At 41.3% G+C, this 15,021-nt stretch overlaps 1 protein-coding gene across 1 annotated transcript; it reads left to right on the forward strand.

The window, feature by feature from the left end:
- Positions 1-3,259: 3,259 nt before the first annotated feature.
- On the forward strand, positions 3,260-14,114 carry LOC311506183 (ornithine decarboxylase-like; the record flags this gene model as incomplete). Its single annotated transcript, XM_084570060.1, has 9 exons — positions 3,260-3,287; positions 3,494-3,603; positions 3,695-3,868; positions 3,948-4,120; positions 4,200-4,416; positions 12,573-12,656; positions 12,833-12,989; positions 13,162-13,283; positions 13,546-14,114. 9 exons carry the CDS (start codon positions 3,260-3,262, stop codon positions 13,792-13,794), a joined length of 1,314 nt encoding a protein of 437 aa, XP_084426186.1. The 3' UTR covers positions 13,795-14,114.
- Between the last annotated feature and the right edge of the window lie 907 nt (positions 14,115-15,021).

Raw genomic sequence — 15,021 nt, forward strand, 5'->3', positions numbered from 1 at the left:
GAGACAATCTGGTGAATGTATCATGAACCGCAAGGAGTATTTGCAGAGTAATGGCTGACTGAACGCAGATGATGCAAACAGTAGTACGATACTAAACAAAGACAGGAAGTTAGAGTAGTTGAAAAGCACTGAAATGACGGTGGTGTCACAATAAAAGAGGAATAAGAGTGATCAGATTCCTGCAATTTCTTTCATTTCATCCGTCTTCACAGCGTCTTTACTTTTTTACTAACGTATTGGAACTTTTACAGGATTTTTTCCTCCAGCTCTGTAGCATCAGATGGCTTTGTTTTCAGATTCCCAGTCAGCTGCTCATGGTCTGAAACTCTAAGTACAGTTATTCATCTGTCTTACAAGTCCAGGGCAGTTATTTGCTCTGGACAAACTTTTTCACGGTACACAACGTACCACAGCCTGGTGTCATGAGAAGGCATTCAGCACGAATGTCACACGCCCAGTCATCGCTGTACATTTTGTACCTTTTTGCATAGGTATGCAAAACTATTTGCATTAAAAGGGAACTACTGGTTTTTTTACAACCTGGACCTTATTTCTGGCATAAAACACAATCATTTACTCACAAATATAACATTTGTGTAATTTGTATTCCTTCGGGAGATAATTAGATCAGCGTATATCCATATAGTGGGAGTGACTGGGGCACTGAAACGCAGCCTCTAAATAACGTATTTTCTGCTGCGAAACTCGGGGTCTGTAGGTCAATCTACAGACCCTGGAGGATGATAACAGCTCCGGACTCAATGGGGAATAGCACTAGTGTATCATAACAAAATATTGGTGAAATTAATGAGTTTCGTGGCAGATAATGTGTTATTTAGAGGCTGCGTTTTGGTGCCCCAGTCACTCCGACTACATGGATTAGACTGATCTAATTATCTCCCGAAGGAATACAAATTACACAGAAGTTTTATGGGTGAGTAAACGATCGTATTTTATGCCAGAAATAAGTAGTTTCCCTTTAAGTCTCAACCTTTAAACCAAGTAGGGTACATTGTTACAAAAAAAAAAATCAGATGGAAGCAGATCTTAAAGCTGTACTGTAGTGCAAGTGTTTATATTTTAACGTAGGTCAAATTATCGAGTTTGTATTTGTGAACCTACCAACCACTGACAGCAGCATATGATCCAGGAACAAGGCAATGAACACAACAACCAGGACCATCTTCTTCAGCCGGACCTCCTGCTTCACCCAGTTCAGTATCCCTAAGATAAACAGAAGACATGGATGCTCTTTGTAAAGCCAATAGCTGGTCTAAGTTAGTGTTAAAATCCCAGTCATCCAAACATAAACACTTTCTTGGTAAATAAAATGCATTATGAGGACTATATTAAAGGTTAAAAAAAAATAAACCGTGTAGTGCATTTTTATGGCAAAATGAACAAAATACAAACTTACCCATCTTTAGTGAAAAAGAGAGGACCAGCAGCTTGACAGGTGTGCAGATCAGTCTCCTGACAAACACAGAGAAACCGGATTTATTAAAGGGCTACACCTCATCCTGTTACACATGCATGAAAAATAACATTTGCGTTAGGCTGCTGGTAAGTACAGTAAGTGATTTTGACTTGATAAGGGTTCTGTAAACAAGGACAAGCTTGTCCAGCTACAGGAAGCCTCATGTGCAATCACAGAGAGTAGAACCCAACCGGTTACACAAAGCATAAAATGCACTGAGAGTGGACTTACAACATTAACAGTAATAGTGTTCATACAGTAATAGTGCAAATGTATTTTGTTTTGTAAGAGATTATTTACCCCCTAAGCTCTGTGGCTCAACAGGCCCTTGCATCAAATGGTCTCTATATTATTATTGGCCAAAAAAACTACCTTGCATAACTATGCTAAGATATCACTGAGTCCTCTTTAAAAACTAATGGAAATTAAAAATTACATTGCTGATTTGTTTCGGGGGGCACAGTGGAAAGGTAGTTAGCACCGATGCCTCACAGTGAGACGGTCCTGGGATCGAATCCTTTGTGTGTGGAGTTTGCATGTTCTCCCTGTGTCTGCGTGGGTTCTCTCCGGTAACTCTGGCTTCATTGGTGATTCTAAATTGGCCGTAGGTGTGCATGTGAGTGTGAATGGTTGTCTGTCTCTCTGTGTTAGCCCTGTGATAGACTGGCGACCTGTCTAGGGTGTACCCCACCTCTAGCCCGATGACACCTGGGATAGGCTCCAGCAGACCCCGCGACCCTTCACAGGAATAAGCAGTTACAGAGTTTAGTTTGGTTCAATTCAAAGATCTTCTGGATAGCAGCATAGAGTATAGCATTGTGGAGCAGAATAAAGTCATACATAGAAGGGTTTGTAGGTTGTAGGTTTGCAGCAATCTACACTTGTACAACGCTCTAACTCTAACCCTAACCCTAACCCTGCATGAGATGATGAATAATGTTTCATTATTGCTTCTTCAGTCCAAACTCCAAAACATGCATTTTAAGGTGTTGGTCCACTGGTAACCCGTGGCCTTAGTTTTACCCAGTGGGTCCCACACCGTTGGCACCAGTTGGACACCTTTCGCCATCTTACCGACCGATTCCGCTTGTTGAATGGTTGATTGAGTCGCTCTGACAGATCACTATGATCAGCAAGAAAAAAGTAAATGAAACAACATTGTTCAGAAGTCAAACAGTTGGTTAAACTTCCATACGAACATACAAATACACAAATTATTTCCACAATGACACGATCATCTAGGATGAGTAAGTTGTAGCTCTATCTCGCTTCCTAGCCTCCCAGCCAAAGCTAAAAGAAGATTTTCTGGTTTCCTAGAAGAGTTATTTCCTTTTGTCTGGCAGAAGCACAGGCTGGGCTATAGAGTCACTGCGATGTGATCATGAACTACTTTATGGCCTTGTCAAGCAAGGTGACGTACTTTCGGTACTATCCGTTTAACCGGTAATTTTGTGGTGGCACTGCTATAGATAATGTTCATTAATGTAATGGCAGACACATTCTTGATTTATTACAACAACAAGACTGTTTTGTAAACGAGTGCTAACCTGTCCTGACAGCATTCCAGACCAATGAAAAAATACGTTGAGTTTCTATATGCTCACAGAGCCTTGTCAAAAGAAGAGGTGATGCGTCTGTGTGTTCAACAGGCAAGGCATTGTTTGTTTAATAGACAAATAGACGTATGTTTCTTTACCTGCTGCTGTCTGTCTTGTTTCATTTCTGTGAGCGCTTACTATAAGGTTTCCCATTCTGCTTTCTGGAGACGTACAGTTGACGAAAATGGATGACAATAACACAAAAGACCACGGTAAGACCAATCAAATAATTAATAACTGAATAACTTTTGGATGTTGGTGCTGTGTTTGTGGCAAAATTTTGACAAAAGGCGAATATGATTTCTACCGTGTTTCATTTTTTCATTAATGTAGATTTTTTTTTGACTCACAAGCATACATTGAGAGTTATCATTAATTTTATGAACCTGAACCTGTGCATTCTTACCATCGCTTGCAGCACAAGCAACTCCAACGCAAGATTTTTCCTCTGATGACATTGAAATGTTAGACGACGGAAAGACCATTAGCGATTTCATAGACAGTAAAATAAAAGAGCTTGGCTCAGCAGTGAGTATCAGAGATGTCACCTCACTTGAATATAGATTTTTGATTTTTTTTTTTTTCTAAATAAAATGGCACTTCTATTTTATCCACTCAGGACAATGAGGAGCCATTCTACGTGGCAAATCTTGATTGTATCATAGAGAGGCACCTCCGCTGGATCGCCAGCTTACCACGGGTCAAGCCTTTCTATGCAGTAAAGTGCAACAACACACCAGCAGTTATCAGGACACTGAGTGCTCTGGACACAGGTTTTGACTGTGCCAGCAAGGTATTGATGGAATAAAAATAAGATTGGCCAGATTGTTTCACTCTCAGTTTACTCATTCAACATATTTTGTCCAACTCAGGCTGAGATTGAGCTGGCTCTGTCCCATGGAGTGACACCTGACAGGATCATTTATGCGCATCCAACTAAACCAATGTCCCACATCCGATACGCCTGCAGTCATGGAGTAGATATAATGACGTTTGACAGTGAGGATGAACTTGTAAAAATCTCTCGTACTCATGGCCAAGCCAAGTAAGTGAATGTCTCTGCTTCCACATTTATTGCAGCTACTATTTAGTCCTGATTAACACTCTTTTGAACAACTTCTCAGACTGGTGGTACGCATCGCAGTGGATGACTCCAAATCACTCTTAAGACTCAGTTCAAAATTTGGAGCCAGACTGGCCTCAGTTGGTGGGCTGCTGGAACACGCAGGAAAGCTGGGCTTGGATGTGATTGGGGTCAGCTTCCATGTAGGCAGCGGGTGCACTGGAAGTGTGGCCTTCAAGCAAGCTATAGCAGATGCCCGACATGTCTTCGACGTAGCGGTAAGCCATGGTAAACAAAACATTGCAAAAAAGAGTTAGCAGTGATGCACTGCAAATTAAAGTGTCAACAAAATTAATTAATTAAGTGCTGTTTTGAATGATTGTCAGACACCTTGGTGCCACTTTTTAATAAAATTCTAAAACATATGTTAAAATCTATGACTGTATTATTGGCTAGCAACCTGTTAAAATAATCATTAAATTGCTGCCTTCAAATGAGATCGCGTTTGCCTTGTTCATGAGAAAAGTTCGTATGAACAGCGCCCTCTTGTGGCATTCACAACCTCGTAAATTTTTGATAAAGTTCACGAGTTACGACAAGTTTGCTTCATATATATTTTTTTTTTATAAAATACTGGAATATGTTGATCATCCTCAACTTTTCATCTTGTCATTTCCTAAACTAAGTTACCCGGCCATTATCTTAAGACTGAGGCACTTTTATGACTACATCGATATGTTGCTTAAATTAGTCAGGGCTAAGTGTCAATCTGGAGTGGACTAATGTTACTGAATGGAAAATTAAATCGCAGGGAAAGGGGATGCTAGAATTAACAGGAACAGAAATACAAAGCAGTAACCCAGTTTTAAATCACAGCAATGCAACCCTTTGCTTGTCACTTTCTTTCTTTATCCCTCCTCCCAGAGGCTTCAAGTTTGCAAAACTACCAACTCTCTCCACAGCCTAATCAGTGTGTAAGCTTTACAATTAAGAACATACAAATTAGCAACTGCCCAAATTTGTTTCCACAACTGTTGGAAAAAATAATGGCGTCTCACTACGAAGGCCCTTGGAGGTGTGCTCCCGTTGTAGGTGCTTGAGCTAGTGTAACACTTACAATAAAATATTCATATTAAACAATACACAATAGATATGAGGAATAAGAATAATAATTTGCTAGGCTACTATATGTAATTTTGGGCTAAGGTTCGACTCATGGAGCTGTGTGAAGATCAATGAAGCACATGACACAGTACTGATGTTACCGGTATTGTATTGAATATTCTTAGAACAAAAAATACTTGAAATGCATCAAGAAAAACAATGAGCAAAAGTATAAAGCCAAAACAATAACACAAAAATCTCACAGTTGCAATGCAATAGGTTATATTCAGTCCTACTAGTAGCGGTTTCAGTAAAAGTTCATTAAATGCACCTCTAAGTCTCAAATTCAAACCTTTCAATCACTTAAAAGCAGTATGAATTGGCAGTTCTTTGTTCATGAGGTGAACAATGAATGCAGTGTAGGATGTGATGTTCCTACCACACCATTGAGAAAGGCATGAAGCAGGTAGGCTTGAGGCCTGCCAATAGGTGGGGAGGGTGAATGGGTGAATCCTCGAATCCTTCAGAAGTTGTCCAGTTCTTTCAAAGGGGTAGCTCGCCATCAATCTCAAATCTCTCCATCCATAAAAGCCTAACCTGTTTTGCAAACAGGCATTATTAGAATCATCATCATCATCATTATCATCAGTCTTTCCACATTAAATGTATGCACTTTTCCTCAGTCTCACCAGTGTTCAGCCAAAAGTCACTATCCAGAAATCCAAGGCAGCAGTAGAAATGGTTGGGTAATGGAATGGTGGAGGCCTGTTAGCATTAGCATTTGTTAGCTCTGATACTGAACAGTTTCCAACTTGTTTCAGTTGAGATGTGACTCACCAATCCAAGGAGAAGTCCTGTTTCCAAATTCCTGCTGGTTTACGATACAGATTCTGATGTGGAGTGATATGGTGCGATCGAGTGGCTGCTGTGTGTCTGAATGAAGCTGAGTTCACTTCAAACAAAGGAAGGGGTGAATACCAGGTGGAAAGGACTGCAGGTGATTAGCAAGACTGCTGGTGATTGGCTCAGGTGACAATGAGGAAGTCCAGTGCTTTGAAGGTGTCTGATTGGCTGTTTCCTGTTCTCCTTCAGGTTGTGATTTGTGTTGGCCAACAATAAACTATGGCAGAGTGACTTAAGTTACCAGTGCTACATCCTCCCCCCTTGAAGTAATGCACGTCCCGCTGCATCCTTTTTGTGGCTGTGTGGTCACAGGGATATCCAGCATAGGGCTCATGGGCACAGAGGGTACAATACAATTAGGGCCCACTAAAGAGTTGGTAACAGCATTGCTTAGGCCTAGGAACAATGACTGAATGACAGAAATTAGTGGATTTCCCAATTGATCATAGTGTAAGCGATCTGGTTGTTTTCTCTGTCTTTTAGGGTATCTGCCAGTCTCATTTGTGGGATCAGAATCTAACAGATTAAGTTCTTGATTAACATTTTGATCGACGTCGTCTCTACTGCTTGAATTCAACAGTACATTCTCATCAGGACTTATTTCCTGGTCATCATTCATTTCAGGTAAGTTTTCTCTTTCAGGTATTACGTCATGTTCAGGTAAGTTTCCTATAAGGTCATTGTTTCCTTCAGGTAAGTCCTCTCTGATAGAAACAAGGTCCACATCTGGAGTATTGTCTCGTTCGGGTAATGTCATATCAGGGTGTTTGTCAATTTCAGGTACTGATTCACGTTCTGGTTCAGGTTCTGATTCGTTTCTTCCAGGGTCAACCTCATGAGATATGACTTCAGGGATCTCTACAACTGGGATGGAAACACTCCCCTCGTCTCCTGAGGAAAGTTCAGGAGGGGGTGGTAGAGGAGAGGAAGTTTTAAGAGGATGAACTCTGGAGAACTTTGAGTGTTCAACTTGTAGGTTCCTGTGCAAAGGAAAGTCATAGTCAGAATCAGAATTAAAATCATTATCTTGGATACTGTCATTGCTGGTACCCGGACAGTTTCGAGTTCGGGGCCGTCGGGGTAGATTGGAAATGACAGGTTTCTCTTGTTCAGTAATGGGAAGAAATCCACAAGGCAGAAGTAAATCCCGATGTAGGGTACGCAGAGGGCCATCTTTAGTTTCCGGCTTAACTGTGTATACGGGAAGATCTCCTGAACGGTTTGTCACAACATAGATGTCGGACTCCCATTTATCTGCCAACTTGTGTTTCCCTCGCAGTCGAACATTTCTTACGAGTACTCTATCACCAACATTGAGAGTAGATTCAGTGACTCGTTTGTCAAAACGTGCTTTGTTTCGATTTGCGGTTTTAACGGCATTCCTACTTGCAATTCTGTAGCTCTCTTCCAGGTTGCTTTTGAGCTTTTGCACATATTTAGAGTGCGATGGTTGTGAACTGTCAAGGGGAAGACCAAAAGCCAAGTCTATGGGTAGACGAGGTTGTCGACCAAACATGAGCTCATATGGACTAAAACCAGTGGTCTCGTTCTTTGTGCAGTTATATGCATGTACCAATGGTTTAACAAAGTCCTTCCAATGAATTTTATCCTTGTGACTTAAGGTACCTAGCATCTGAAGAAGTGTACGATTGAAGCGTTCCACAGGATTTCCTCTGGGATGATAGGGTGTTGTTCGGACTTTCTTTATTCCAGCTATTTCACAGAGTTCTTTGATGGTTTTGGACTCAAAGTCTGGTCCTTGATCACTATGGAGGCGTTCAGGGAATCCATAATGGACAATGAAATGATCCCAGAGCGCTTTAGCAACAGTGCGAGCCTTTTGATTTGGAGTGGGAATGGCTACAGCATATTTGGTGAAGTGATCAGTGATTACCAATATATCCTTAGTGTTGCTGCGATCTGGTTCCAAGGACAAAAAGTCCATACAAACCAACTCTAAGGGACGGCTGGTCAGGATGTTTACTAATGGAGCTGCTCTGTCTGGGGAAGTTTTGCGGCGTACACACCGGTTACATGTCTGTATTTTCTTCTCAATTGCAGCTGCCATTTTGGGCCAAAAGAAACGAGCTCGTAGAAGGTCAAGTACACGTTCAACCCCCATATGTCCCATGTCATCATGGAGACTATGTAATGCCAGTGCTCTCATTTCTATTGGCAATACCATTTGAAGGGTGGTACTTGCGCCTTCTTGTCGTTTCCTGTACAATATACCATTTTTTAGCATGAGGCGATTCCACTCTCTGAGCAAAAGAGGAAGTTCTGGCAGTTCAGCTCTGACGGTAGGGGATGGACTCACTCCTGACTCCATTTGCTGAATGACTTCCCTAATACAAGGGTCAGCTCTTTGTTTCTCCCTCAGCTCATCTTCTGTCAGGTGAGAAAGAACAAGGGAACCACATCCATTCTCATCAAGGAACATGTCAGGAACTGCCTTAGAATGATGTGCCAACGATTCAATGAGTGGTAATGGGTGGTATCCATCATTTACATCAGCCACAATGAAGTTACAGACAATGTGTTTATCACAGATAGCATGAACATCTGACTCAGATAAGTGCTGTGATGCAAATTGCCGAATTCTCGCATTCTCCTTTTGGGAAAAATAGTCATCAAGAAGATCACCATGGGGACGTCGTGATAGAGCATCCGCATCCACATTCTGTTTTCCTGCTCTATACTGCAGCTTGAAAGTGAAAGTGGAAAGGTCAGATAACCATCGGTAGCTTATTGCATCCAGTTTAGCTGTTGTCAGTATGTAAGTGAGTGGATTACTATCTGTAATGACCGTGAAAGAAGCACCATACAAATAATCACTGAATTTCTCAGTAACAGCCCATTTGAGAGCAAGGAACTCTAATTTATGGGCCGGATATTTTGATTCACTGCGAGTTAATCCTCGACTTGCAAAAGCAATGGCTCTTAATTTCCCTTCTTGTTCTTGATATAATGCAGCACCCAATCCTGTGGTACTAGCATCCGTATGGAGAATGTAAGGCAGTTTAGGATTAGCAAATCCAAGAACAGGGGCTGTAGAGAGTTTTTCAATAAGGTTTTCAAATGCTTGTTGACAAGCCGATGTCCATCGAGAGCCAAAGGGTTCCTTTGGGTTGTGATATTGGCAGTTCTGACTCTTTTTCTTTCCCCGATTATGAAGTGGTGGATATCCTGATGTAAGATCATTCAAAGGCTTAGCCAGTTGAGAGTAGTCTTTGATAAATCTCCGGTAGTAACCAGAAAAACCAAGGAATGACTTCAAATCTTTGAGGGTTTGGGGTCTTGGCCAAGTCTTTAAAGCTTGTATCTTGTCAGGGTCAGTTTCAATACCATCAGCAGAGACAACATGGCCAAGGTAGCGTACTGAGGTTTGGAAGAATTTACATTTTTCAGGTGACAACTTCAAACCATATTCTTTCAGCCGTTGGAGCACTTTGAGCAGGCTAATTTCATGTTGCTCCAGAGTGTCAGAGAAAATGATGATGTCGTCTATGAACACTAACACCTCTTTCAAGTTGAAATCTCCCATGCATTTTTCCATTAAGCGTTGAAATGTACTTGGGGCATTGGTAATTCCTTGGGGCATCCTGTTAAACTCCCAGAAGCCTAAAGGACAGACAAAAGCAGTTTTTGCTTTATCAGCTTCTTCCATTTCAATTTGATAATATCCAGATTTTAGGTCTAAAACAGAGAACCATTTAGAACCAGCAAGAGCACGGAAAGCTTCTTCCACATTTGGAAGAGCATAAGCATCCTTAATAGTCTGCAAATTAAGCTTTCTGTAGTCAATACAGAGGCGAACAGTGTTATTTTTCTTTCGAATTACCACAATTGGTGAAGAAAAGGGTGACTCAGACTCCCGAATAATCCCAGCCTCTAACAGCTCTTGCAAATGTTTGCGAACTGCATCAATATCTTGTGGATGAATAGATCTAGCACGCTGTTTAAAGGGAGCTTCATCGCTTAACTTGATATGATGCTTTACTTTATCAGTGTGACCAAAATCCAAATCATGCTGTGCAAATACTTCAGGCATAGCATTGAGGTGTTTAGTTATCCTTTCTCTCCACTCAGATGGTAAGGGTGAATCTCCAAAATCAAAACTCAAGCATGCAGGTGTTATGGATTCTGATGGTTTAGAAAGATCAGACTGAGAATAATTAGGCAACGAGACAGACTGCTGTTTAATGATGCTCTGTACTGCACTTAATTCAGCCAGTACAGTTTTAGGTGGTATGGTTACAGCTCGTCCAGTCTCATTATGCAGCACTACTGGAAGGCGACTGAACTGTTTGGATGGTAAAGTGATGAGACAACTAGTTACAAGTATTCCACAGGGTAAAGACGAGTTTGATGGAGGTTCTATGAGAGCCCATTTCTCTGAATGGGAACCTCGATTGTTGACGATACCCTCCAGAACTACAGTGCTGAATGCGGGAATCACTTCAGGTGTCTGGCCTTGGAGTTTTATCAGACCCAAATGACCATCATGAGTGTACTTGTGCCTCAGTTGCATAATTTTCAAGACTGCACGATACCCAGGTTGTGCAGGAAGAAAAGTGGGGTTGTGCTGACAGTAAGAAGAGTACAGAAAATCAAGAGTATTTGTACCAATCAACACTTGGTCACTTGTAGCTCCACCATGAGCTGGAACTACCAAAGCAAGCGTGGAAACATCCAATTCCTTCCCAACAAAGTCCTTGGGAAATGTTATACACAGTTCAACATAACCAAGATAAGGCACATCTTGCCCATTTGCGCCTTCTATCTCAAGAAGAGTATTTAAAGGCTTAACTGGTTGATCAGCTAGAAACTGTGCATGATATGACAAGGGAATAGTTGTGACCTGAGAACCAGTGTCAAGTAAGCAAGTTGTTGGATTGCCTGCAATTTCAACCTTTGCCGTGCTTTTGGTTCCCACAAGCCCTTTAGGGAGTCTAGAAAAATGATTGTTTGTTTTGGTTTCTCTTAATTCTGCCCGCTTTGCAGTGGGACTCTGTTTCTTATCACCAGCTTCTGAGTGTCCCTCCACAGAAGCTGAGCTTAGTTTAAATCACTAGAAGGTCCTTGTGATTTCATTTTTCTCTGTTTCTCTTGCAATTGTGCCTTTTTAAATGCTACCAAAGAAGGGTTTGGTGCTTGATCACAGTTGGGTGCAATATGACCATTCTCTCCACAGTTAAAGCAGTATCCTGGGCGAAGTGAGTTGCTTGACTTAGGGTATTCCTTTGTCTGCTTTCCATACTGTGTAGTTCCTTTTTGACATTTGGCCTTATCAGAAGATTTGCTATTGGTTCCTGTTGTACTTTTTGAGCCTGGAAAATGAGAGGTACTCAACTTTGACAACTGGGTTTGTATCTGAGTGATCATCTTCTTCAATTGCTCAATTTCTGAAGACTGTTCAACCACAGTACAGGAACAAGCACTATGCACATGTGATGCAGCATGTGCTCTTGAAGAGATGGATGTTGGTTTGAATGTGCCAAGGTGATGCTTCATACGAGAAGCTTTAGCAGCTTGTCTGTCCTCCTCCACACGAAGCAGCAAGAGTAACTCTGCAAAGGATGGAGGGTTGTCTCTCTTTTGCTCCAGCTGAAGATCACTGAGCAGAGTATTGTCCCAACAGCCTCGACAAAACTGTTTCAGTAGATGACGACTGCATTCAGTGGGAGAGACACCACCTCGTTTCATGGCTGTGTTCAAGACAACTTGAAGACGATGTAAATACTCAGAGGGGTTTTCTCCAGAATTTTGACAAGTGCTCAAAAACTTTGCAAAGCACTCATCCCCATCTGCTACTGTACCATATGCTGAATCCAAGAGCTCAAGATATACATACGGTAAGGCTCGAGGGCCCAAGTGTTTGACAATATCTGCAGCGGGTGGCAGCAAGCTTTCAAAAATCTTCCGAGATCTATCCAAGTCAGATATAGAAGGATCAGTAAGAAACAAATCCACATTGGTCCGCCATGTCTCATAGTCCGCTTCATTACTGGAACTCTCTAGGGTTGATGATTCCTCACAAGGTTGGCCACAACTTGGGTTTCTTTTATTCCAGTTTTATTAACTTCTGTTTGCTCTACTGGTGGAACAATTGCACTGATGCTGTCTTGCCCCCAAGTGTTTCCCACAGTAGCTTCCAACTTGGTCAGTTGTTTTTGTTGGTCTGTTGGACTAGCCTGGCTTAGCAGTTTGGTAGTCTTGTATAATGCTGCTGAGATTTCATTATGAAATGCAGAGGAGAAAAATATCTCTGCATGCAACTAAATAGTTCTGCAATCAATGAGAGGCATTTGTTGTAAACTAAATTCACTCCACGGCGCTCAAAGTATGTATGACTACTGCTACTCTTCTGTCAGTCACTACATAATGTCCGCCCAAATGATTTAATTGGTACTCCTATATTTTTCAGAATTCAGTGGGCTTCCAGATGAGTCTCTTGGATATTGGTGGAGGGTTCTCCGGAAGAGACGACTTTGAAGTGAAATTTGAGGAGGTAAAGAAAATGTACTGTCCATAGTAGTACATAATAATGTAGTCAAAATATTATACAGAGAGTTGGAGAGTTTCCTTGATTTTATGTTTGTTGCAGTCTGCTTTGTGTTAAAGTGTCAGAAATATTAATACATGTGTAATATCTGGGGAATAACCTATTGTGTTTTGCCCTCTTAGTTTTCAGAAGTCATTAATGAATCGCTGGATAAATTCTTCCCGTCTGACAGCGGGGTGGCGATTATAGCGGAACCAGGCCGGTACTACGTGGAATCAGCCTTCACGCTGGCAGTCAGCGTCATCGCCAAAAGAGTTGATGACCTGGAGGAACATAGCAGTTAATGCTTGGACATATTTTTTTAAGCCACATCCAGCTGTAACAAAGTCCCAGATAACGTTTGGAATGTGTTTAAATGGATTAATCGATTGTTTAAAGGATATCTCCATATTATATACATTTTAGGAACTCCCCTGACTTCCAAATTTGCTTGTGTGTTTGTGTTTTTCAGATGGTGAGGAAAACCACCCTGAAAGAGTGATGATGTACTACATTAATGATGGAGTGTATGGCTCCTTGAGTTGCCTCATCAATGATCCTGCACACTCCAACGTTGAGCCATATCTTCACAAGGTAAATATCAATTCACAGGCACATATGAACGCAACTAATGGACAATCTGCAGAGCACTAGGTAGAGACTTAATGAAAACCTCCAGCACCGTCACTGAAAATGTGGAGGTGCTGAGTAGTGATATAATTAGTTGGATTATGAATGAATTGTGATAATGTACATTCGAGGTTATCATTTACATTTTGGCCAGAAAAAAATAGGAGCAAAACAAGAAATTACAACCAGTGTGGATTTTATATTCCAGCGTTTGTGCTCTGCTCAGCCCGTTGTGGACAGCGAGCCACAGTACCGCTCTGTTATCTGGGGTCCAACCTGCGACAGCTTCGACAAAGTCTCTGGCGGCTGCCGGATGCCCGAGTTACATGTGGGGGACTGGCTTCTGATCGACAACATGGGCGCTTATTCTACTTGTTTAACCACCGACTTCAACGGCTTTGAAAGGGCACACGTTTACACAGTTGTGACAGCTAAAACATGGCATGTTGGAAACCTGTCTCATACCCATTCATGATCTAACTTAACTATATACAGGAAGGTAGTTAATGTAAATTAAGCAAATAATAAATGGTAGAGTAAGATGGAGAAATGGGTAATAAATGCAAAGTGATAAAAAAAGACGTTGTCCTTTGAGGAGGATTCAAAACAGTAACAACTAGACTATTCTAGAGTAGACTGGAGACCAGACTGACATTGTTTACGATATATTGTCAAAAACATTCCCCACGGTAAGAATATGTCATCCTGCAATAAAAACGATAAATTCCCATTGATGAGGTATATGTGCGCGACACAATCGCAGCCCAACACGTGTGGAATATTGACAAATTGACAAGGTGGAAGGCGGAGTAGATACTCCGGGCAGCTAGGAGCTCGTTCCTAAACGAGGCTCCACCTCCATTATCTAGTTTGGTTTTAACCCCTTCACGCCTGAATTGATTTTTCAATTATATAAAGAAATGAAATATTTGTATTTTTGCTTACCACTCCGGCCGGTCCTACGAGAAACTAGTGCAAACCGACATCGGAGTTATGCGCTATTTCGGCTGCAGTCTGAACGGAAACATTGCGTCGCGAATTCGCGACACTAGGCATGAAGGGGTTAAAAAGTCTGACGTGGAGCAGCAAATTACAACATGCAAGGTTTGCTTACAAATAGTGCATAAAAAGGACAGTAACACCACTAATTTGTTCCACCACCTCAAACACAAGCACAAACCAGAATATGAAGAAAGCCAGAAAATGCGCAAGGATGCAGAAGCAGCGTCGACTTCATCCAAAGAGTCCGGTAAAAAAACAACTCAGATAAAACTTGCCGATGCATTATAGTCAAAAAGATTAGGCTGAATTGGTGTTTATTTATCGTCATTTCTATCGTTACCGTGATAAATACCAGAAATTATCGGGATAAAATATTTAGTCCATATCGCCCATCCCTAGTCCCCCGTGCCATCAAACTGTTCAACTATTCTCTGGGGGAGGGGAGAGCCAAAAAGAAAGGAACCGTTTTCTTCATAATGTGCAATAACAAAAACCATGTATAATCATAATATTTTTTAATCTTTATTTGGGTGTTGGGTACTTGGGGTATCTTGTTTATATTTTGTATATATTGTCTATCTATCTATCTATCTATCTATCTATCTATCTTGTAAACTACACTTGCACATACCACAACAAAACGTGGTTATTTAAAGCTGTTACAAGACAAGATAACCCTGACAGGATAATGTTAGAGAAT

Source organism: Chelon labrosus, assembly GCF_963514085.1.
Source record: "Chelon labrosus genome assembly, chromosome: 21".
NCBI lineage: Eukaryota > Metazoa > Chordata > Actinopteri > Mugiliformes > Mugilidae > Chelon > Chelon labrosus.